The sequence below is a fragment of the Achroia grisella genome, unplaced genomic scaffold (assembly GCF_030625045.1).
Source record: "Achroia grisella isolate CSIRO2021 unplaced genomic scaffold, CSIRO_AGI_Agris_v1 utg152, whole genome shotgun sequence".
NCBI classification, from domain to species: domain Eukaryota; kingdom Metazoa; phylum Arthropoda; class Insecta; order Lepidoptera; family Pyralidae; genus Achroia; species Achroia grisella.
The window spans coordinates 1,255,290-1,279,636 of record NW_026712648.1 but is presented as its reverse complement, the minus strand read 5'-3'; the positions used below and the strand labels follow the sequence as shown (position 1 = coordinate 1,279,636).

General features: G+C 31.5%; 4 protein-coding genes across 7 annotated transcripts; 3 read left to right on the top strand and 1 right to left on the bottom strand.

The window, feature by feature from the left end:
• Positions 1 to 2,872: 2,872 nt before the first annotated feature.
• LOC131840901 (leucine-rich repeat-containing protein 58) lies at positions 2,873 to 8,291 on the top strand. Of its 2 annotated transcripts, none has more exons than XM_059189111.1 (4): positions 2,873 to 3,502; positions 4,959 to 5,175; positions 6,494 to 6,683; positions 7,111 to 8,291. In XM_059189111.1, the coding sequence occupies exons 1-4, from the start codon at positions 3,012 to 3,014 to the stop codon at positions 7,284 to 7,286; spliced, it is 1,074 nt and encodes a 357-aa protein (XP_059045094.1). In that variant the 5' UTR covers positions 2,873 to 3,011; the 3' UTR covers positions 7,287 to 8,291. The 2 variants fall into 2 exon arrangements, with proteins under 2 accessions (XP_059045094.1, XP_059045095.1); XM_059189112.1 differs by having other exon boundaries at positions 3,396 to 3,502; positions 4,966 to 5,175.
• A 199-nt stretch (positions 8,292 to 8,490) lies between these two features.
• On the bottom strand, positions 8,491 to 11,582 carry LOC131840963 (small ribosomal subunit protein uS2m). The gene is made up of 3 exons (XM_059189184.1): positions 11,372 to 11,582; positions 10,451 to 10,528; positions 8,491 to 9,402 (listed from the first exon to the last, which is right to left on the bottom strand). The coding sequence occupies exons 1-3, from the start codon at positions 11,388 to 11,390 to the stop codon at positions 8,753 to 8,755; spliced, it is 747 nt and encodes a 248-aa protein (XP_059045167.1). The 5' UTR covers positions 11,391 to 11,582; the 3' UTR covers positions 8,491 to 8,752.
• A 636-nt stretch (positions 11,583 to 12,218) lies between these two features.
• Positions 12,219 to 14,301, top strand: LOC131840960 (dnaJ homolog subfamily C member 17). The gene is made up of 3 exons (XM_059189179.1): positions 12,219 to 12,546; positions 13,099 to 13,702; positions 14,086 to 14,301. Exons 1-3 carry the CDS (start codon positions 12,472 to 12,474, stop codon positions 14,268 to 14,270), a joined length of 864 nt encoding a protein of 287 aa, XP_059045162.1. The 5' UTR covers positions 12,219 to 12,471; the 3' UTR covers positions 14,271 to 14,301.
• Positions 14,302 to 15,488: 1,187 nt separating this feature from the next.
• LOC131840903 (serine/threonine-protein kinase PAK mbt) lies at positions 15,489 to 22,986 on the top strand. Of its 3 annotated transcripts, none has more exons than XM_059189115.1 (10): positions 15,489 to 15,527; positions 16,173 to 16,332; positions 16,824 to 17,373; positions 17,851 to 17,966; positions 18,506 to 18,697; positions 19,035 to 19,217; positions 19,671 to 19,793; positions 19,973 to 20,137; positions 20,430 to 20,743; positions 21,002 to 22,986. In XM_059189115.1, exons 2-10 carry the CDS (start codon positions 16,192 to 16,194, stop codon positions 21,003 to 21,005), a joined length of 1,788 nt encoding a protein of 595 aa, XP_059045098.1. In that variant the 5' UTR covers positions 15,489 to 15,527; positions 16,173 to 16,191; the 3' UTR covers positions 21,006 to 22,986. The 3 variants fall into 3 exon arrangements, with proteins under 3 accessions (XP_059045098.1, XP_059045096.1, XP_059045097.1); XM_059189113.1 differs by having other exon boundaries at positions 15,489 to 15,573; XM_059189114.1 differs by lacking the exon at positions 15,489 to 15,527 and adding an exon at positions 15,719 to 15,750.
• The last annotated feature ends 1,361 nt before the right edge of the window (positions 22,987 to 24,347 follow it).

Sequence of the window (24,347 nt, the reverse complement as noted above, 5' to 3'; positions counted from 1 at the left end):
ATTCGGCAAATTCCGACAAACGTCGGAGCTTCGATCATTTCAACGAAGATGACGCCACCCCATACAGAGCCATCTACGTTTCATTATCTTTTATCGGTAAAACAGCACTCGGGCGTACTGTCATTCGCACGGGAATAATTATACAGTCCGTTCACATTATTGCGTTGTATGGAAGAAACGATTGGTTGTTTAAAGCAAAGTTTTGTCAATATAATCTCGTATTCCTTAAATTTTTGTACTATATATAATTAAATAAAAATGTGTCAATAAGAGTTTTGATGTAAAATTTTATTCTGAAATTACATAAGTAAATTATTGACAGTGTAAAACGTCGACTAACGCCGACATTCTACCAATCGTTGTATGCATCATGATAATGTGACCGGACAGCATAAGCCCTTCTTTAACCGAGTCAGTGAGCATGTAATCACTATATTATTCTCTGAAACTTCCTATATATGGTTGCCAGTACAAAAATAAAACAATATTGTTGGATAAGATAGATTACACCAAATTTCTATTCCATAAAATTATACAGTATACTTACTTTTTAGCGAACCACTTTATAAAAAATACAATTTCTATCGCAATGATTGAGGTTGTTTGCTATATTTTGATGGCTTTCTCACGATGTACTACTATATAACATTACCGTCCGTCATTGATAGGGGATTCATCCTCACATTTAGGAATCTAAGTGGTTTAGCACAGTGCGGTTTCCGAGTAGCGTACGGAAAAAACTGCCTGAGGTTGTCAATTAAACTAGAGCGTGTTGTTTATAAGAAATATATGTTCAGGTTTTTAAGCAAACAGGTTTTTAACAAAAATAAGCAACGCGCACTTAAGACCCCTGGCGTTTCAGGCGTCCATAGGCTGCGGTAGCCGTTTACCATAAGATTGGCCGTATGCTTGCTTACCACTATTGAGGCATAAAAAATGAATCTGCTCATGCTTCTACTACCATCGATACATTTACAATATAAAAAGTATTGTTTTTTATGGATGATAATGATAAGTAAACGTGGACTGGGATCTTATCATCGTCCACTGGATGAGCATGAGATCTTTACTCATATCCCACCAGTTTATACCATTAGCTCAGATGGGATTAATCATCACTTACAAAAAGAAATACCCAATTTGCCAGCAATAAGATTCAACACAAAGTAATTGTCACGTAGTAACTACAACAATCTGCGGTGTTACCGAGTTAGGTATATATAGCGCCGGAGATCGTGTCACGGGGTATCGCTCTGATAAAATTATACCTACTGTCTGCTTGCTATCTATTATAGATTTGATGTGTATGGCGCATGTAAGTAGGTATCTACGCCGTTTGTTTTATCTTATTGTTTTAATTTCCTGTCAATCTAAATGGGAGCGACAGTCATAATAATATTATAACAGAACTTTAATACTTACGTTACTACCCACTACACTTTTGTCTACTACCTACACACCAAAAGGACTTATAAAAATGGATAGACACTAGATTACTTAACATGATAATGCAGCCTGCATTAGATTTTAGTTATGATTGATGTGGCAGGAATAGAGATGTGACATATTAAAAATAATAGTATTTTAAATATGCAACCGATGTCGAGAGTTGACAATACATTTAGCAATCGTAGCAAAGGTGCATTTAGGTAGCAAAATTTCATGATAAAAGGTATGGTACCATAGTCATCTGAAATGGCAACGCGTAAATGGTAATACGGGTGTCACATGATCAAGTGATGTCTGTAATGCTGTTCATATAGGGGTCAGTTACCGCTTACCTTCTGATGGGCCGTCAGATTGGTTGCCATTCCAAATAAAAAAAATAATCTAACATCCAATCGGGATTGAGCCTATCATCGTATCGGGGATTAGTCTCTCATCATCAGTGTAATATATAATTATTAACTATTCAAAGATCACAAGTAATATTAATGACAATTTGTTTAACAGTATAGCGTTTGATATGGCTATGTTAATCGAAATATATATACATTTTAGGTTAAACAAGTAAAAGCATTTGGAATGATATCGGAGAAAATTTTATTGCGAAGTTATTCGCTGCCTTGTGTGGATAAAAAGTCAATGACGTGACGGGGCGCGGACGGTCACAACCCACCCGTCCCAGGTATGGGCTTGATGTAGGTGGATTTGAAGATTGAATAATTCCCTTCATAAAGCTCAGTCCACACAATAAACCCTTATCTAAGAAATGAGCGCATTTTGTATAAAACAATGGTCTACGACTATGCGCAGATATTTAACAATATAGGGAACTAATGAAACTTTATGATATGAATGCGTATGAAGGTAGGTATTTAGGTATTTAGTTTATTTAGATAGGTATATAAATTTTAATTTAACAGAATGTCTACAACACTGAATAATAATATTGAAACAGTGTTTAATTATTTTCCTTTTAAATGCATAGCATGCTGACAATAGTGAAATTAGCATAGAATTTTACTTTAAAAATTATTTGGTAATTATGATTGTAAATATAAAAGGCTATAATTAGTTGAATATTGGATGTTTTGGATTTCTCAAAGTTTAATAAATAATTAAAAGTTGATGTTTTTGGGATATATTGTAATTTTATTTTTAAATTTATAATGAGTACTTATGCTAAATTTTATACTAAATATTATTATCTGTTTATAATATAATTCATGCTAAACAAACGCCTACGTATTCTTTTTTTACGATTTCAGTTAACCACCGGCAAGTCTTCGACGCGTGTCCCCATTTATTGACTATGATAGCGGACCGATAGTTTCATGTAATCTTAATAAATGAACTTATTATCATCAAGCCAAGACGGCATGCGATGACGGGTGTGCCGCGCGCCAAGTGTAATAGTTTAGAGTAGGGAGAGCAGTTGCGCGTGCGCCGGTTTTGAGCACGATCGCGTCAATTGTGTTTGACATAGAATATTGATAATGTAAATATAATAGCAAATTCTTTGTGCCTGGTTGTAGAGAGGTCATCGCAATCTTCAAAGTGGTATCATAATGGAGTGCTATACGTCGGACAGTTGCGATAGTGATAGCAGGGAACAAAAAACTCTTGATCTATCGTGCAAGTTAATGGATTCACTGAGCCTGTCATTGGAACTGAAAGGAGTTGTTGACGAGAAGAATTGCGCAGAAAATTACGAGATATTATTGCTATATAACAACCATATTACGGCGCTACCAGATACAATAAACAAGTTTTGTAATTTAAAAATACTGGACGTTAGCAATAACAGATTAACAGTTTTTCCCGATATATTTGAATACTGTCCACTCACATCGTTAATAGCAAAAAATAATCAACTAACGAACGAATCATTACCTAAATGTTTTAATGTAACAAAATGTACAATGAAAGAGCTTAACCTCAGTGGAAACCAGCTCAACGTATTTCCAGAGCAAATTATGGAGTTAACATCGCTTAAGTATCTTTACTTAGGTGGCAATAATATAATGAATATTCCAAAAGACATATGGAAATTAACCAGGTAAATGATTTCAGTTAAATAATTTCAAATACCGAAACAATAAACAATTTTCGGTTAAAAATACATAATTGTTAAGACGTTTACATAATTATCATAATGATTAGTAATTATGGGCAATATCGTATTTGACGGAAACTGGTTTTCATAGCCATAGGAAAAAAACAGAATTTGTAGCCGAGTTTCGGCTCAGATCTCAAACAGTAACTGAAAAATTGGGTCAAAATCATGGGATGGATAAAAGTAGAATTAAGGAAACGATCCGTCAATCGTGAATGATCCTGATACCTGAGAACCCCCTGGAGGGTAATAGGTAGACAAGATGAGCGACATATTTTTCTTTAAAAATATAATATAAACTGCAGAATAATAACTTTCAACAATTTTAAGTCTTTATAGTTTCTTTAAATACCCACCTGCCTAAAACGAATGTTGACAAAATAACTTGGTTTGATTTCTTCCCTATCTCAGATATCTATAAGTTGTCAACATACTTTCTTTAATTTGTACGAATATACATTTATTTTCTAGTTTATATTTTATTTTTAAACGAATGGCGAATGTTAAATTATAACGCGACCAACATTATTGAATCTGAAATTGATATAAATTACAAAGGTGCGTAGAGTCATGCCGTCATCTCAGATGGAGACCTAGTCGGTGATATTAAATACTTGTTTGGTAATTTATTTATTCATGGATAAATGACTAACGTAGATAGCAAGAACTCGTTTTCTTCATAATTCGCGTTCAATGTTTAATGGTTGTCTTTCGTTGTACTTGGGTACGAATTTGATCATCAAGTTTTAACAAATTTACGGACAAAGTTTTCCAATGGTCTTATCAGATACCCATCCCCACGACTCTAACCTCAAATAATGTGCAGGGTAATTAGAGGGTGCATTGTCAATTGTCGATGTTGTCGTAAACGCAGCGCTAGACTTGTCCAAAATTTCGCTGTGAATATTTGAACCAATAGATCTTATCACAAACTGCATAACACTAGGCCCATGATTCGGAATAATAAATTACCAAATTACATCGCACTGTTCCGTGAAATGTCATCTCGTGACTCATGAAAAATTAAAGGGACACGCATCCCTATACTAACAGTCAAAGCGGTCGTCGTAGTGTTTATTATTATTTTTGTACGCATATTAGTATAACGTAAATATTTAAATACATTCCACTTATAAACATCTTTGTTCTGATCAATAGAGTTCGCTCTTTTGTGACTTTAGTGTCTAATATTGTGTCACGGGTCTAAGTTGCCGATAAATCTTATCGTGTATACCTTTGAAAGATAAGGGCCCTTATACACTCCTCAATTGTGTATTAGTGCACAACATAATAAATATACTACTTAACAACACAGCACAGCACTATATTACATGCACATCATTGTATTATTTGCAGTCAACTCTCTTTGTAATGATCTTTTTAACTGCTATCGCTTTAGTTTACAGATCCTGTCAATAGGGGGCAATCAAATTTCGGAAGTTCCTGAATCGGTTGGCCGGCTGACTGCACTCCAAGCTTTGGTCTTGAGCGATAACCTTATAGAACAATTACCTACCAGCATTGCTAACTTGAAACAACTTCGGTCTTTGTTAATACATAAAAATAGACTAAAAACACTACCAACACAAATTATAAAATTAACATGCTTGACAGAGGTAAGCATAATATAAATTAAGGTGTTTATTACAAATAACACTTTAGCGAAACTCTATCTGTTAATCTTTTATTCCCGTCTTTGTCTAATACGGGAATAAAACTTATCGATTGCAAAATAAATATAATTACATAGAAATCTGTTCAGGGGGCCTCAACTTAGACAAGTGATAAACGAATATAAAGATAGCAATGCGATTGCAAATATAAGCATGAGATAAAACAAGGCAGCTACAACCGACGTCTGTCTGATATGTATATGAAGTTGCTATCTAATCGTTACCAATAGATTCGTTGTGTATACTTTTGAATTTGGCGAAGATTTGAGTGATATAGACATAACCAAAATATCGTGTAATTTAGAATCACTTATGTAAAATTAAGGGTATATAATGTAAAATAATATACAAGCAGGTAATAGTTATAGTATACAACATTTATAGAACAGTAAACAAAAATGATTCCGAAACGTAACCTCACACTAACAAGTTAACATAAACGTTATATTGTTTGCTACGTATATTCCCTAGGTAGTGACGCAATTTCACTATTAGAACATTATGTAATTATTAGTCACTTAACATGCAATGTAGGTATATGCAAAGAGATTACTACAGAATACACAATAGTAATAGTAGAATGAGTACACCTACATACATACTATGATATGTATAGTAAGTAAGTAAAAATGCCACTTCAAATTCCGGTCAAACTCTATTCACTGTTATTGAAATTAGGTGAATGAGTAGATAAATTTAGATATAAAGTACCTAATTTTACCTACTCATTTACTCACAAATTTTAACGACAAATAAAATAAACATATTTATTTCTAAAAAAACTTTCAATTGTACTAAATTGGGACAGATTTTCAGATTTTAGATGTCAGACACATTTTCAATTACTTATCGGTATGCGGCATTTCCCTGCATATTTCGAATCTAACGTGACAGGCCAAACCTAGTTTATTGAAGTAATATTCTTTTCTATTGGTGTTTCCATCACAGAAGAGTTAGTAAAATATACAAATTGACACATTATAAATGCAAAAGTGGGTCTGTGGTGTTTTCCTTTTTACGGCTTAACGGCTGAATGGATTTAAACACAAGAACAGACCTACAATCTATCCTCATATTAACTCGGAAACCAACGACAGACGAAGCCAGAACAGTTAGATATACATATATGTATCTTCGTTACGTTACGCATTCGTGTGTTAGCGTTTAGCATTAATGTTTTAATATGAAAATTTAGCAACTTTGATGGTATACAAAGGCCAACTCTACTTTTTCTATAACGGATCTTTTTTGTATTCTATAGCTAAGTCTCCGTGACAATCCTCTTGTGGTGAGGTTCGTCCGGGATATGACATTGCAGCCGCCGTCATTGTTGGAACTGGCCGGACGCACTATAAAATTGCACGAGTTATCTATTCATGACGGCGAAATCCCAGACACATTGATTCAGTATCTCCGTGCAGCGCAGTGCTGTGTAAATCCCAAATGTAAAGGTAATATCCTCAATATAAAACCCCTAGATTACTCTTATGTATTTCTTCTGCCAGTTATGAGTACTAGACTAGGTATTTTGGTCCTCATGCTACTATAATCGTTTTACTGAGTATTACTGAGATAAGTAGGTACCCATCCCTGTAATTTTACTGTTGAAATCTCTCTTTTCATAACACGTAATAAATGAGAGACAAATTTTATTTTAAGAAAGTAGTATTTTGTTTTTTTATGTAGTTTGAACGATAAAGAAGCTGATGGCATACCCGATGGTAAATGCTAATCGTCGTGTATATATATGAATATTATACTCTTTATCCAGTTTTACTGCCTGTTTACCCGCTAAAATATTAGTATTTCAGCTAATATATAAATAAAATCTTTAAAATTATAATTTCTTCTACCAAATAATATTTTCTTTATTCACAGGAGTCTTCTTTGATAATCGAGTGGAACATATTAAGTTCGTGGACTTCTGTGGCAAATACCGTATACCACTACTACAATATTTATGCAGTTCCAAGTGTATTACTGGCAGATGGGAGAGTCGAGAAATGGATAATAATCTGCATCCACATATGATGCGGAAAGTTTTACTCGGATAATGTTTATGAAATTTAGATCATAATAGCTTATTTGCAATGTATATTTTGTAAACTACAATATTTTTAACAGCTTCATATATTAACCTATATCGGATGCACAATTTAATAAATTTCTCAATGAAGCATATAGGTAATTATAACATTTTTATCACACCACATGTAGATAAAAAGATATTTTGATAGGCCAAATGGGCTATGTATCTAATACTCACGATAGAATAGGAAACGTTATTATTTTATAGATAGATAATATTGCATATATTATATATATATATATATATAAACTCTTAGTGAAATTCTATTTTTTAATCTTATGTTAATATATAAATAATAACCTACCTGTTTTTATGCCGTGAAATCAACGTATGCGTCCCCGTATGCGCGTTAATACACTTGTGGATAACACTATTAGGTACACATACTCAGTATACTAGCAATATGTACTAAAATATGTATATGTACAAGTCGCCTTGAAGTAGCAAGTGGGCGTTATTGTGTTCTTTATTGATAAGTAGACTGTAGCTGACGATTGGCTTTTTCTACAGTTGATGATAATAATCCACCTTTTTTGCTTGTATGTCAATCAAATTCTGTATTCTAAAAATTCTGTAAATATTAAACTTTACAGTTTGTACCTTTTTCAAACAGAATTGTATTCTATGTAATAAGTGTATAGTGCCATCAAAATTAAACATTGGGACTGAAATATATTTTTTTATTCCTTAATAACCACCACTAGTACAAGCTAGTGGTGCTCCCGATTTCATATGCATATAAAAATGTACATTATTTTGTAAATCACAATCAAACGACAACAATAAATAATACATCTCTACATAGAGTAGACTTCTACCGCAGTATCACTTCTACTACAACCTCAATATTTTAACCGCCAAACAGCTTGATTTCTTAACTGTTTCAGTTTTATCAGTGAAAGTACAGAATAAAATGCATGACATTCTATCATATGATACCATACTATACGATTCGCCATTCTTTCGGAATAGCAACGCATGAATGGTATCTTGTGTGTAGATACATGGTTCCGTGTCATCCGTAGTGCTATTTATGTATATAAAAATGCAATTGTTTCCGACTTACCGTCATTGCTCGTTTGATATTCCAATTAGATAAAAAAAATTAATTCAACATGACCCTATTATAGTATCTGGAATTATTCTCGTATTATAAATTATATATGTCATCAAAGTTTGTTATTAATTTGGTTCATTTAATTAAACTGTTTTTTATTATATCAATTAACTAAATCAATTGACATCACATTGTGGTTTAACTACTAAATCAATGAATAGCTACATAGACACTGTTTGAAACTACTTTGTTAGAAAGATGTTTACACTAAAGCAGAATAAAGTGCAATACCTACTTGTTTCAAATAAAATTAATGTACTTATTATAATCTATATTTATATTTATTTAGATCACTACTACTATATTACAACATTTCAATCATCATTCTCCTGTAAAAACTTCATTCTTTCTTCTTTACCCCTCTTTATTGCTTGTTTAAATAATTCACAGTATAGTTGTATTGCAGTTGGAGTATCATCATTTCCTGGTACTGGATATGTGATTAAATTAGGATTGCAATTAGAATCCACAATACCAATAGTGGGAATTAACATTTTTGCAGTATCTCTTACAGCAGTGTGCTGGTTTAAAATGTTGTTCTGAGTATTTAAAAATATACACAGATCTGGTAACCGTGTCACTGCACCAAACTGATGGTCAGCATTTGTAAAAATACCACCTCGCCAAAATCTAGTATGAGCGTATTCTCCGCATTCTTTTGCAGTTTTTTCGACTAAGTGTGCATTTAAAGCATTCCTATTGAAAAAACAAATTATACCACCTCTGTACGCAATATGTGCAGTAAAATTAAGAGCTTTGCGTAAATGTTCAGCAGTGATGTCCAAATCAAATATCAAGTGACCTAGTCTCGAGCCATACAGGTATGGTCTCATATTATCATTAAGTGAACCCTCCTTGTGTCCAAAATGTACTCTTGCATCAAATAAATCCTTTACTGTGAATAGTTCATGTACTTTGAAGTAATCAGGATAATCTAGTGGCCTTTTCCTTGTCTCAGGTATATCTAGAAAATGTAATATCATTATGTGTATACATAGAAGAATATTTATATGAAAGATGTGTATATTTAATGAAAGTATGTCAAGTAATTATATATTATAATAATATACAACTACTTGTTTCTGTTCAGTTTAGCTGCTATATCTCCATACCTACATACATTACAAAATTAAATATGGATGCCTTATAATCAAATGGCTGACAGTGAAATGTAATGTGTCAGCAAATTTCTATCAAATAACTCTGCTCAGCAGTCTACTCTTACCTTTACCTCCATACTAATATTATAAATGAGGAAGAGTGTTGTGTGACCACATCGCTAAAGTGATCTTAATTAAATTTAATTTGATACTTTATAACACAAGGGCTATCTTTTGCTACAAAGTTATAAGATACTCCTGTATTTATTCCATCTAGTAATTTTATTATATAGTAAAATAATTGTTTAATTATGAATATATTTTCTTAAATAATACTACATTTATACAAAAAAATTATTTAAATAATATTTAAAACCATTTGGTTTATTCATTTCCAATTTTAAGTGAGACTAGGAAAATATGCTGTGATTGTTATGTAATTTGGTTAAAGTTAAAGTCAAAATCATTAATTTATATATACTTTCGGCCACTTATGCATGTGAATTTTTATCACATGCATAAGTGACCGAATCAATTTTTACTATCCATTTTACTTTAATTTTCAAGAACTGGCAAGAAACTCCTCTGGTACATTTGTTTTTATTTTTTTAATCAGGTTTAGATTGCTATTAAATGCTATTTTATATAGACCAAAGAAATATTTTGTGTGAAGTGATTAAATTTTAAATATAATAATATTAATAAAAAAATTAAATAATAAACTAAAGTAGATAAAGCAGATTCTCTTTGGAATTTCTAAGGCAACATGTAACAGGAATATTATATCTCCTAAAACTTCTATATTTAGTAACTTGTTTTACTAATGATATAATAAAGATAATAATAATAGAAACAATATTTCTATTTCATAAGTCCATCTAATATCTAAAGCTATACTAGAATATATAATACCTTCAGACACTGCCAAGGTATCCAATTTCGCATGAGAAGCTGTGGAGTTATATCTTAGCACAGTAACTGCATGATTTCCTGAAAATTACAATTACACATATTACATATATACAGAAATTAAAACTATTCAGTAGTAACTGCAGTATAGAATCGTTAAGGCAAAAAGGCAAGGGTTTTGTTGTATACTATAGTCTAATCTTTTGTAGGCAATTCTGAATTTATTAAGGCAGCATTATATTTTCAAAACGTCTTTTCATTAAGAATATCTATCTGTATTCGAATTTTGATTTCTTTAAATACATAACATTCAATTAATCCTATAGATTTACACAGTGATGGTTATCATTTCACCACTGTATCATTATAAAAATTGCGGTGAGATGTCGCTACTTAATTTTATCCTGTAGAGTTCTAGGTAGACAGAATACAGGTAGAGAGTATACAGGTACAATAATTATACTAGTCGCATTATTAAGTTTAATTTTATTATGTTCTACAATGTCTTATTAGTAACTAGTAACACACAACACAAAGCGGAGTCGTAATATGGACTGACATTCACATTTCCAGAAACTATTTTACCATTAACCTTAAATTGTAGTAAGAATTGAAAATTATTTTTATTGTATCAACAATTTTCTATGTTAACATAAATAAAAATCTGATATGTATAAACGGATTTTATACTGAAAAATGACAAATAAGACAAATCTGGTCAGACTAGTTGAAAGGCTCCTAATAATAAGATTTTTTTCAGCAACTTTTACCATGCCACCGACTTGGTCAAGTAATAGTAGCCCGTTGGTTTCAAGTATATTAATATTTTTCCTATACCAAAGTTAATATGGTAATATACAAAGTAAAGCACTCCGACTGTATTGTATACTGAAAATATAATAAGTAATTTGATATCGTACTTACTTAGTTTTCGGCACAACATTTTGTAAATTATTATAATAATGGTTTTATACAATGAGTGCTTATTTTTCAAAAGTCATATCATTACATAACAATGATTCAGATGAAATTTTATTTATCTGCTTTATAACCAAAATAGTTAATAAGAAAATAAACAATAAAAATTGAAATAATATGGTGAAGTGTGCACAGAGCCACAGATCAGGCTCTGTCATGCACACAGATCGTCATCCATCTGTCATTTATCTACTAGGAGGTTTTTAGTCTAAAGTACGAAATATGGCAGCTTTATTCAATTCATGACAAAATTTTCGAAAGTGGCAAGTTATTTTATCGTGTTGTATACATACACATCTAATCTAAGTATCATATATTATAACATTCGACATTTGTTCAAATCAAAGAAACATGTGGTTTGTGTGTTGAATTGAGAGATATTCCGAGTGATCCAAACTAGATTTTAATTGGTATTATTAATAAAATCAACGATATGATGTTATACGTAACTTTACAATGACAGAATTTATTAGACAAGTACAATTATATATATGATACTCTATGTTCATATAACATTGTGGTTGTTCTGTTTTACTGTATTCCTGATTTTTTTGGGCCGGTAAGGCATTTTATACAGAAAGCAAATGTTTTGTTTTGTATTTAACTTGTTTTTTGTCGTTATTATCGAGGCCTTATATCGATATTTTCCACTCACTAAATGTCGATCTTTTTATAATGATACTAACATCTCTACTGAGCACTAAAAACATATATTTGTTAGTCTATGGCTATTCCTTTAATTCCTTTTGGTGTACTCTTTATTGTTATGTATTTATAAATCTTGTAGTCTTTTATATTTACAATTTTTATCTTGTTGTCTCGTGTTTTGTTTGTCATTTATTGAAATTGAAATAATTTACATATCCCTTCAAAATTGTTACATACTTAATAAATACTAAAATTACACAATGCACCGAAACAAATATGCAACCTCTGAAGATTTATGAATTTCAAAAATACGATAAACTTGTTCTACTTTAAAATTTCTGCTGTTTTCACCATTTCACCATATTCATTTAAACGATTTTAGTTACTGAATTTTAAAGATGTCCAAGAAAAACATTGAAGACATTGATTTATATGCTATACTTGATATTCAAATTACCGCAACAGAAGCTGAGGTAAGTACATTAGTTTTTTGTATTAATGTTAAATTGAACATTAATAAAAAGTGCATTAATATCCAACATATAGAAAGTAATGAGTAACCGCTTATCTTTAAATTTAATAGTGTTAACAATAAGAATTCCATAACATATCTTGCCAGGAGTCTCCACATAACAGCAGAAAGAAACTACTGTATACTAGCAAATAGACTTGGTACAGGCTTTTATTCGAAATTCACTAGTCATACTGGTATATTGTTAGTATTTCGATACATTGCTTTATTCAACATAATAGAGTATCATATTCTGTCACTACACTACACTACCCGTGTGGCTGATGTTATATAAAATATAAATATAATATTATATACCAACATTGTGGGTTACATTATATGTTACATTTGATCAGATACATATTTGATATAAAAGTACTCACTTTATATCATATAAATCACCTAAGGTAGTAACTTGAATAGTAAAATAGAATTTTTAAATTTTTATACCCATAATTTTATGCCTGAATAATATAATATATTTTAACTAAATTATCCTTTCAACATTTTATAGATCAAAAAGGCTTACAGAAAGAAAGCTTTACAATGCCATCCTGATAAGAACCCAGATGATCCCAAAGCAGCTGAGACATTTCATGAATTATCTCATGCTCTAGAAATACTAACAGATGTACAGGCTAGAGCTGCTTATGATAAAGTTTTAAAAGCTAAAGCAGCAGCTAAGTTAAGACATCAACAATTAGATAGTAAGAGACAAAAACTTAAAGAAGATCTTGAAAGACGTGAAAAGGAGGCAGTATCTGGTGCTGGTGCAAATAATTTAACAGATGAACAAAAACTTGCAGCTGAAATAGAGAGATTACGGAAAGAAGGCAGTAGACTTCTACAAGAAGAGCAAAAACGGGTTAAAGAAGAAATAGAGAAAAATAAAGGACAACAACCAGTTTGGGATTCGTCTTTGAATAGAATAAAAATCAAATGGAAAGTGGACAACAATGATCAAAATAACGGAGGTTATGATGAAAACCTATTAAGACGATTTTTAAAGAAATATGGTACTATTGTAGCTATAATTATGTCTCCTAAAAAGAAAGGAAGTGCATTAGTTGAATTTGCTACAAAGGAGGCATCAGAAATGGCTGTTGAATTAGAGAAAGGTATATATAATAATAAACTAACTAAACCAACTACTACAATAATATTAGTTTAATACATAGTAGTATTACTATCATTAATTTTATGTCATTAGAGGACTTAATAAGCAGCAAACCCACCTAATGATTAGTTGAAAATGTTTGCTCATATATGTGAACAGCATCATAGACATCATATTATTATGTAAAGCCTCTCATGCATTGCCATTCCATTCACAAGGACTAAGTCATGGATCAAACTGAGAATCCATAACAACATAGATCATCAATTTCAGACAAAGATTCCCACATATGTGCCAATTCCACCTCAGGGAATGTTTAATTCATTAGTGTTTGTATGTATATCAATTTTGACTAATATCTCTTGTTGTTTTCTGTGATTGTAGGTTTAGCAGATAATCCACTTACATTCAAATGGTTAAATGAGAAACCTATTGTATCAAAAGAAAAAAATATTGGAGGACCATCACTAATATCAGATAGAGATTATGAATCGCTAGTTTTAACAAAAATGAGACAAGCTGCTGAAAGACAAAGATTAATAGAAGAAATGATGAACGAAGACAAATAATCTTAATTATTAATACATAATATTTATAATATTTCCAAGTTATTTTTTTTCAATCAATTGAATACAAGTTAATTATATTTTCTGCATAGCGCTTCTAACACACATCTAATAAGTGTGATCACGATTTCACTCAGTCATACATAGTGAATTAGGATAAATATTATATATCACTACAGAAAAAGGAGCTAAGTACATCTAACAGTTCCACCTCACAAAATCCTCCCACCATTCACAGATTCTTGCATTTTCCTTATTTTGTTTATAGTACTATACTATGTGTATGTGGTCCTGTGATTGTATATGTATATATACAGGCTATCTTAGAAGTCGACATCAAACCGGAACCGGTTCAGTCTAAGTCAGTAGTTATAAAAAAAAAACAGAATTCGAATTGTCTAGTTTCTCTGACAATCTTGGGTTGCTCACTTAATACTTTTTATTGTGTAGTACTAATATGCCTACTTACACAAGTATATGCCAACTATTGCGGCTAGAATCTATTATAGATTATCAAACGCTGCTCATTATCCGCATTATTGAATCTATGAATGTGCACCTCGTCTCGAAGCAAACACAAAATTTTTACGATTTACAGACAGGAGTGTCTAAAAGGACTGAAGGAAGGCAATTTTAATATCTATTGTAATCCAAACAATTGTGCTTTTAATTAATCAAAGTATTCAAATGCTATTAAATTAAATTATTAATTTGATCATCAATATGTTAAAAGTAATTTAGTAGCAGAAAGCAAGACAGACGACCGATCTTTCTAAAATCTGTAATTTTAAAAGTTACAAGCAGTTTATTCTCAAGCTGGAGCAAATTACTATAAATTTTAGGACAACTCGTCAAGACATAGGGTAAGAATGCATAAATAACATCTTAGTTCTCGGAAATGGCAATGTACCAGAGTTACGACAAAATAACTCAGTGATTACTTGCTCAGTGGATTTGTTGATTGAGTTGAGCTCCAATCAAAAACATTATGTCCCGAGAATGAGGCGCGATTAATTCGCAATAATCGCCATAAGTTTCTAGCTTGCAGGATATGTACTATGAATGGTGTAAAATAAGTACTATTTAAAAAAAAATGCTTATCATAGAATGTTATGTAAATTATAAATTTTAAGCAGAGTTTTCTATACCTATCTATTATTCCAAGTTACTCTGTACATACATCCGTGCCCGTTAATAAATTAAAAAAAAAAACTACTATCTATTTATTATAGGTATTAAACATTTTTTACTTCTTTTCAGGTACAAAAATCGATATCTTTTTTTTCTAAGTGTTATTAATTAATAGGTAGGTACTTATTTTTTGTAAAAAAACATATACAAATACTTTTATTCTGATTTTATTGAAACATAATGTTATTACGTTAATTCAATTTGCTTGAAATATGAATGGCTACTCAGGAATGTCGTATTAGTTTTTTTGTTATTCTGTTTTCCCTTTTTAGTATAATAATTATATATGAAGGTTAGTATTGTCCTTAAAAGTTTGTTATTCGTTAACTATCAGATTATACTCAGAATATTTAAATAATCATAATATTGTAAATTGTCCAGTACATTAGTAATTGTTGATTCACCTGTCGTAAAAGAAAGTAGGTACATTGGTTATGCGAGCTTTCTTTTTCATTGTACTATACAAAGTATTTCAAAGTCAAAGATTTTAAATAATTAAGTAAAATTCATCAATTATTCATTAATTTATTATGTTGTATTGCAGTGTACAGACAGTGAAAATCAGCAGTGCTTTCAAATAAAATAATTACGCATTGAGGACCAATTTGTTTATAAATGTTTTTTAAAGTATTTATAGCATTTGTAATTTGGTTATGAATAAAACACGTATCTTTTCTTACTAATGATATATTTTCTCTAATTGTAACATTACAGGGAACAAAATTGAGTGAGAATGTTTTCAAAAAAGAAAAAGAAGCCATTAATTTCACCACCAAGTAATTTTGAACACAGAGTCCACACTGGTTTTGACAAACAGGAGGGCAAGTTTGTGGGACTGCCACTACAATGGGCTTCACTTGTTGGAAATAATCAGGTACTTGTTTTGTAATGTTACCTCTCCATATAATTGCCCTGCTCTAAATGACATTCTTACTGTATTATTGGCACCTCAATTTTTTTAGTAGTAGTATAATAGAATGTATAATTATGCATAAATGAAATAACACATGTCCCTTGATATTATTTTTAAGTGAGTTTTTTTTCTTTCATCACTATTTTTTTACTGTTTCAATATAATACTTGTGATGATATGATATAATACTTATTTAAATTGTATGATTACATTGCATGCATTGAATACATTTAGTGGCATTGTCTTGTGATTCTGAATTGCTAAAACATCATTTGAAAGCCAAATCAAAGTTGATATTGTTCATATAAAATTATAATACATATAATTTTGAGTAGATATTTTAGGATTAGAGAGATCTTTTATTACTACTTATACTATGTATGTACTGAAACTTAAATGACAGTTTATACTTGTCAAACAGTTTCTAACTTATTTCTTGTATATTTTTACAGATATTAAAATCAACTAACAGGCCATTACCTTTAGTCGATCCCTCAGAAATTACACCCACCGAGATTTTAGATTTAAAAACAGTGGTTAGAGGTGAACATAGAGTGACTTCTGTATCCTCAATTGCTCGTCCAATGTCTACTACTATACCAACACAGCCAATACAGAATGGTGTTGTTCTGCCGAAGACCTCAAATGTTGCCAGGTCAAATTCTTTGAGAAGTACTAGCCCACCACGGATACGAAGAGATTTACGCAATCAGGCTAATGTGCCTCCACCTGTACCTGAAGAATCGCCACCAGTGCCACCTGCACCACATGAAGAATCACTTCATAAAGCCTTTATGAGAAAAATTATGTCAGATTACGACTGGGCAGGCCAACAGGTTGATCCATCAGTTAGACCAGGCACAGAGCACAATGACAATCATAATCCAGCTTTGACATACCAGAATATACAAAATGCTAATGTACCTTATCAACATAATCATCCACCTCAGCAAATACCTCATAATGTACATCAAGGGCTCAATGGGAACAATATTAATAGAGGTGACAATATATATTAATACTATAGTCTATAGACAAATAAAGAATGGTAAAGAGAGAGAGAGAGAGTTTGTTACATCTGTCATGTGGTGGTTTATTACCCTGACAAAGGTCATGAATTCAAATTTGAAAAAATACTTTGATTATTTTCTATTCTAAATTCTAATTTTATAAAAAATACTAATAGTAATGGGATCAGCTTTCAAAAATATTTAATTGACTATTTTTCATGTCCCCATCTAACTGAACAACATTCAATCATTCATCAAAATTGGTTTATAGGCTATATGATTAAAAAGTGAATGTACCAGATGCAATAAATTGCCTAAGTTTAAAATTGTTTTCTATGTATGACTAAAAAATATGACAATTAGGATTTTCAGTGGTCTCCATTGAGCAATAGTATAGTTATTTAATTGCTGTTATTTGATGTTGCTGTATGTTTTAATATTAAAATTTTTAAATATGTGTAATTAATAGTGGATGCATACCCAGCACCAGCGTCTCAACATCATCACCAGCATGGGGGGGTTCCAGTGGCTTCACAACATCTTCCACTAGCATCAAAGCATGAGCTACGACTGACTCATGAACAGGTATTGTTATATTATATTTTATATTAAGTAAATACTCTAGCAGTATTTTAGACAATATTTTTAGCAGACAATCTATTTATTTAAAAGTGTGAACCTAGTTTAGACTAGCCTATGTATTGAGTTCTATATGCATGAACACTGTTGCATCACAAAATATTGTTATTCCATAATTTCACACCATAAACTGCTGGTGACAGACATGAATGAAATATAAGTACCCATAGATGGCTTTGTAATATTGTTGTATTATGGGTTTTGCAGTATATTTAGGTCGGTAAGAAAAATATTGTTGGTGTTGTTGTATAGAGATTTACAAAAGGAAGTTGTCAAGAGAATTAATGAATTTCTACATACCACTGTGTTACTTAATACCTAATTTTCTTCTGAAGTTTCCAAGTATAATGTAAACATATAGTACATGCATATAAACAATCTCTTTTACATAAACTGTACACTTCCTACCACTCCACTTCTTTCCTTGTATGGCCCTTGAAGTAATATATAATACAATCATATTTAAATAAGAGTTATTTAAACAGTTCCGAGCTGCCCTGAGGCTGGTAGTCAGTGAAGGTGACCCACGTTGCACACTGACTGGCTTCAGTAAGATTGGGGTGGGCAGTACAGGCGTGGTCTGCGCTGCCACAGACACTTTGACCTGCCGCCGCGTCGCCGTTAAGATGATGAACTTGCTCAAGCAACAGAGGCGAGAGTTACTTTTCAATGAAGTGGTGAGTTTACTCTTTATTGCACAAAACCATAAAGTAGTTGTTTTCGTCTCTGTTTTTCGCTTATATCTAATCCGTGCAACGGATTTTAATATGGATTTCACTAATATACAGCAAACCTTTAAATGTAATATTAGTTAAGTACATACAACATATTATACATAGGCAAATTAATTTTATATTTTTCACAAATATTATAGGATTTGTCAAAATATAGTAAGATATTAAATTAGTTAACAACAATTATAAAAAATATTGTGATCGATAATAAATGTCCCAGTATTATACTTGATATTTATTCTTCTAATATATGTTTTAAAATATACGTCTACCATTACAGGTGATAATGCGTGACTACCCACATCCGAATATAGTGGAGATGCATGCGTCGTACTTAGTGGGCGACGAGCTGTGGGTGGTGATGGAGTACATGGCGGGCGGCGCACTCACGGACATCGTCACAAGGCATTCGGTCAAGATGGACCCTGAGCAGATCGCTACTGTTTGCAAACAGTGCCTCAAGGTGATTTATATGTTTTTTTTAATAGGTGATAATGGAATACCACCACCTGCGCTTAAGGTCGCTGGCGATGCCTCAGTGATCCTCAGTGAATTTACTTGGAATTAACAAAGATGGTTTTCAGGAGCGATGGCATTGATAACATAAATATAGTCTTAAGTATATTTGCTTTAGTTAATTAAAAATATGATGTGTCTAGTAAAATAGCAATAAAAGTTGAAGAATTAATTGGTGTACAACAATTTCAATTGTTTCCATAAAAAATATACTTTAATTATAATCTAATAATGTAAAACAAGCTTATATTTTGATAGGGCGCTTTTCAATTTCAAATGTATTGATTCCTTGAAATTTTTCAAAAAAGATATGTTGTTTGGATATTATTAGAAATGTCATTGAGTAGTAGAACTAAAATTAGATCAATGTTCCTGCAATGATATATAATGTTTATTTCAGGCATTGGCATTTCTTCATGGTCAAGGCGTTATTCATAGAGACATTAAATCAGATTCTATACTTATGACGGCGGACGGACGGGTCAAGTTATCGGATTTCGGTTTTTGCGCTCAAGTTTCACAAGTATGTTATTTTTTTCATTATTATTTATTTATTTATTTTAGGTAATCAACAGCTTATACAATTTATAGACAATATATAGTATTACTTATGTAGTTAGTAAAGCCAATAACAGATACCTCATGAATTATTAACATTATGTGGTATTAATGATAATTCATTATAATTGTTATGTTTTCTAGGAATTACCAAAGCGTAAGTCGCTTGTGGGAACGCCATATTGGATGTCACCTGAAGTTATATCGAGATTGCCATACGGCCCTGAAGTAGATGTATGGTCTTTGGGTATTATGGTAGTGGAGATGGTTGATGGAGAACCTCCATTCTTCAACGAACCACCTCTACAGGTAAGTTTTTTGTTAATTAAACACTTTTTTAATTAAATATATACATTTGCAACTGTCGATGCGATGCGGCGTATCCACGACATGCTGCCGTCTTGGCCGCGCCGTGCTAAGTCAAGGCGATATCGCTAGTTTATTATAAAAAAGCGCATTAAAAAACACAGGACTGACAAACCGTAAGCCCGAACTGGCGTAGCGACTGGGGGCGCGCGCGCCCTTTCTGGTTCTATTTGTCTACATGTACATACACATTTCCTGCGTCAAAGCGTACCTATAAAGCGTGTTCGGTCGGTAGGCGATGCGGCGTATCCGCGACATGCCGCCGCCCCGGCCGCGGCTGGCTGCGCGCTGCCCGGCCGACCTGCTGGCGTTCATCGACTGCGCGCTGGTGCGGGACCCCGCGCAGCGGCAGTCGGCGGCGCGGCTGCTGCACCACCCGTTCCTGCGGCGCGCCGGCCCGCCCGCGCTGCTGGTGCCGCTCATGCCCCACAACCAGCACCATCCGCCTCATCCGACTCATCAGCACCCTGCGCCCCCGCCCCATCCCCATCCCCACCTCAAGCCCCATCCGCAGCAACATCTTCAACCGCACCACCATTCGAATGAACAGTTAGTATATTTTTTTTATTTGTTTATATTTAGAAGAGGTACCAGCAGAATAATTACGGCACACCAGTGTTTTTATTTTTATTTTGTTTTTATTGGATATTTTATTTAAGCTTTAGTATTCTTTGCTTGTATGTGTTGAAGGTAAATAAATTATAATATCTATCTATCATGCGCAAATATCTGCTTCGGAAAAATATCATTGTGCGATAAAGAAATCGTTCCTAAAATATAAAATTCTTATCATTTTATATTTTTCAGATGAAGAAGACAATCCCACCTCGCAGCTGATACAGAAGAAAACAAATCTTGTTGCTTATTTATACATGTGAGTTAATGTTATATGATAAGCCAAAGTTGTTATAAATACAACTTATTACTTTTCTTGTTTACAAATCTACACTATATTATTATAACCAGTGAAATCATTCCAATTACTATAAAATATATGTAATCATATAGTAAATATTTTGTTCGTTGTATTTTTTACTATAGATCTTTGAATTTCAATTATAATGGTATTTTTCTTTTAATTGAACTTTGTATGTAATGCTACGAATATATATATTTTCCAAGATTTATCTACCAATGATAACATTCCTTACTTTTTTTCATTATAAATATTCCATTTAATTCATATAAGATCATTTATTAATGAATTGTATTGTAATATTTTTGTTATATTATTTTTGATGTGTGTTATTGCCATAAAATAAATGTTTGTTGGTTTTGAGGATTGTTGTAGTAATAGTACAACAGTAATTTGCAATCAATTTATTTTTGTATTTGCGCAGCTCTTACGAGTATTATATAAATTTTTTAGTAGTGTTAAGTATTATTGTTAGGAGCTAGATTGTTGGAGATACCCCAATAAACATAAGAGATGGAGAAACAGAATGCATGTAGACATAATTTTATATACCTGACGACTATTTCAAAGGTTTTTTTAAAATAAAATATGGTGTAAACGGTATGCTGTAATATAGTAAAAAAAGTCACAATAGTATCTATGTATAGGTTCGGCATACACATTACTTAGATAATGTTATTTCGTTGCCTTTACATCAAGTGTCTTATCTAAATTATATACTTTTATAATAACTTATCATCGTATTATCATATTATTAGTTAAATATATTTATAATTATATTAATTTGTTTAAAAATTTTTAATTGTCATAATCACACTTAATATTTTAATACATGACAATTTTTGATATTAAAAATGAAACCTATTTTAATAAATGACTATTTTAAAGATGCGTTCTATGCATGAGTAATTAATGTGTGAACGTTAGTAAAATCTTTTTGAAATCAGTATTAAATGACAAATCGCTTATGTACTTATATTGTTATGAAGACGCGTTGTACTTAGGTGGTGTTTTATATTCGACGTTAATATTTATTAATAAAGTTTCATTTCATCTACATTCCCAATAAATGTTAATTAATTATTTTGTATGAAGATTGTGGTATGATACCAGCTGATGAAAAAAATATATTGAGAATTGTCCGTACATAATAAATTGGTCATCTTCCAGCGATATTGCTATGATATTTTTTAAATAGGCCTGAATTGTTGAGGTGAGATCCGTCAGACTACGATATGAATTGTTCTATCACTGGAGTTTACATTCGCCCACATTCAATAGTACTCAGGATTGTAATCTTACATAAGCAAAAGAAGAAATATATTTCTAAAAATTCAAATATTGAACTGTGATTTTACCGATCCAATTTTGTATAAATTAAATAATGTGTTCAGAATAAATGTTGAATTTAGAGTCGAAAACAATTTAAAATGTACTATCTATCCGTATAGGTCTTCTGTTTTGATTTCATAAAAAACTAATACATTTACATTTTGCATATGTATACTAGTAATTTGTATAAAAACTATGCAATATTAAACAAAGAATCAAAATAGGAGATCTATTTAGATCTACGAATATGTAGATAAGTATTTAAACCATGTTTGTTAAAATATGGTCGTCACGAGTGGTCAAATGAATTTAATTTTACCCGAATTCTTGATTTGGGTCGTTGTAAAATATAGTTAACTATTGAAATTTCTAGTCTGTGCTATAGCAACTAATGTTGTTGAAATGTTTTAACTCTTATTTCACACGAGTATTGATTTACTTCAGATTATGAATTCATATAGAAAAATAATGCCTGTGATATAAATATTTAAAATCCACCATTACTATGTTGAGTATTTATTAGTATGACATCATACCGAGATTTTAACTTCGTGCTTAAAACGATGCCCTTATGATACTAGTTTCTCCATTACTTTGACACAGTGTTGTATTAAAGTAGAAAATACTGCCGCTGTTAATTTATTTAATTTATTTTGTACAGACAGGTGTTAATCCCCCCCAATGGCCAACTCATCAGTTTTTAAAACTTTCCGTTTTGTACTGACTGTTTCGACGGACAAGTTATATGCATTGAATAAGAAGTATTACCGTATGAAGTGCATTTATAAAGATGGTTTATTTTTTGTTATATTTGTACAATTTCAACACTGTTGTAAAAGTTTTTAAGTTGCTATATGCACAGATAATATAGAAATGCCATATCCGTTTTAATAATCCCACGGTGGTATTATAAATAAAAACTTAATCATTTATGACTTAGGCAGCTAGAATTGAGATTATGAAGTTTTATAGTTCTGTTTCATTGCACATGTCTGTGTTAATATCATATAGCCTTAAAATTAGACTTAGTGCCTTAACATAGCCTACAACTAGATATTATACTTATTGCACCTGTTGTTATTTAGGTACTTACATTAGTTAAAACTTTATGTATAAGTCAGAGTTCTAATATATCACTCATCACAAAATATCTAATTCATACTCAAGAACATTTCCATTTTGTAATTTATTATTCATTAGTTACGACTTCGTTTTAATGAGGTATATGCCAAATATATTGTAATTCTATATCGCATTGTTGATAAGAACTGTTATAAAATATAGAATTTGAAGTAATAATATATTTTTTATTTATATTTACATCTGTAACACTCGTATTTTAATAACGCAACACCCACTTGATATATTACAATAGATTTTTTGCAGTCATCAATAAGGTAGGTAAAATTTGATGTATCTACTATGTGACACACTAAATCTATATAAGAGTGTTATACTACTCATGCTGATGTACTCCCTGTCGTAAATCCGATAACAGTTTTCACATGAAAGAAAACTCATTACTCTTTCATACATTGAGTACAGTACAATTGGACAGATTCATTATATACTTATGCATTTTTATCAATTATATTCTAAAATTGTTTGAGCGTTATTCAGATCGGTTCTGTTATCAAAATAAATGCTGCAAGCATGTACATTTTTATAAAGCAATGGTGGCACATGTTGTATGAGGACATCTATATTTTATCATCTATGCATTTAATTATCAATTAAAATGTTTTTGGTGGTTTATTCTCATCCAAAAAGTTGTTTGGATCTTCGTTAATTCATATAGTGTGTGCAGTTTTCCGTGTTTGAGACTTAATCCTGCTATTTTATATGGCGGATTGAACGTTAACATTTCACATGGAATTTTTAAGGTCAGTTAGTTATTGGCAGTGT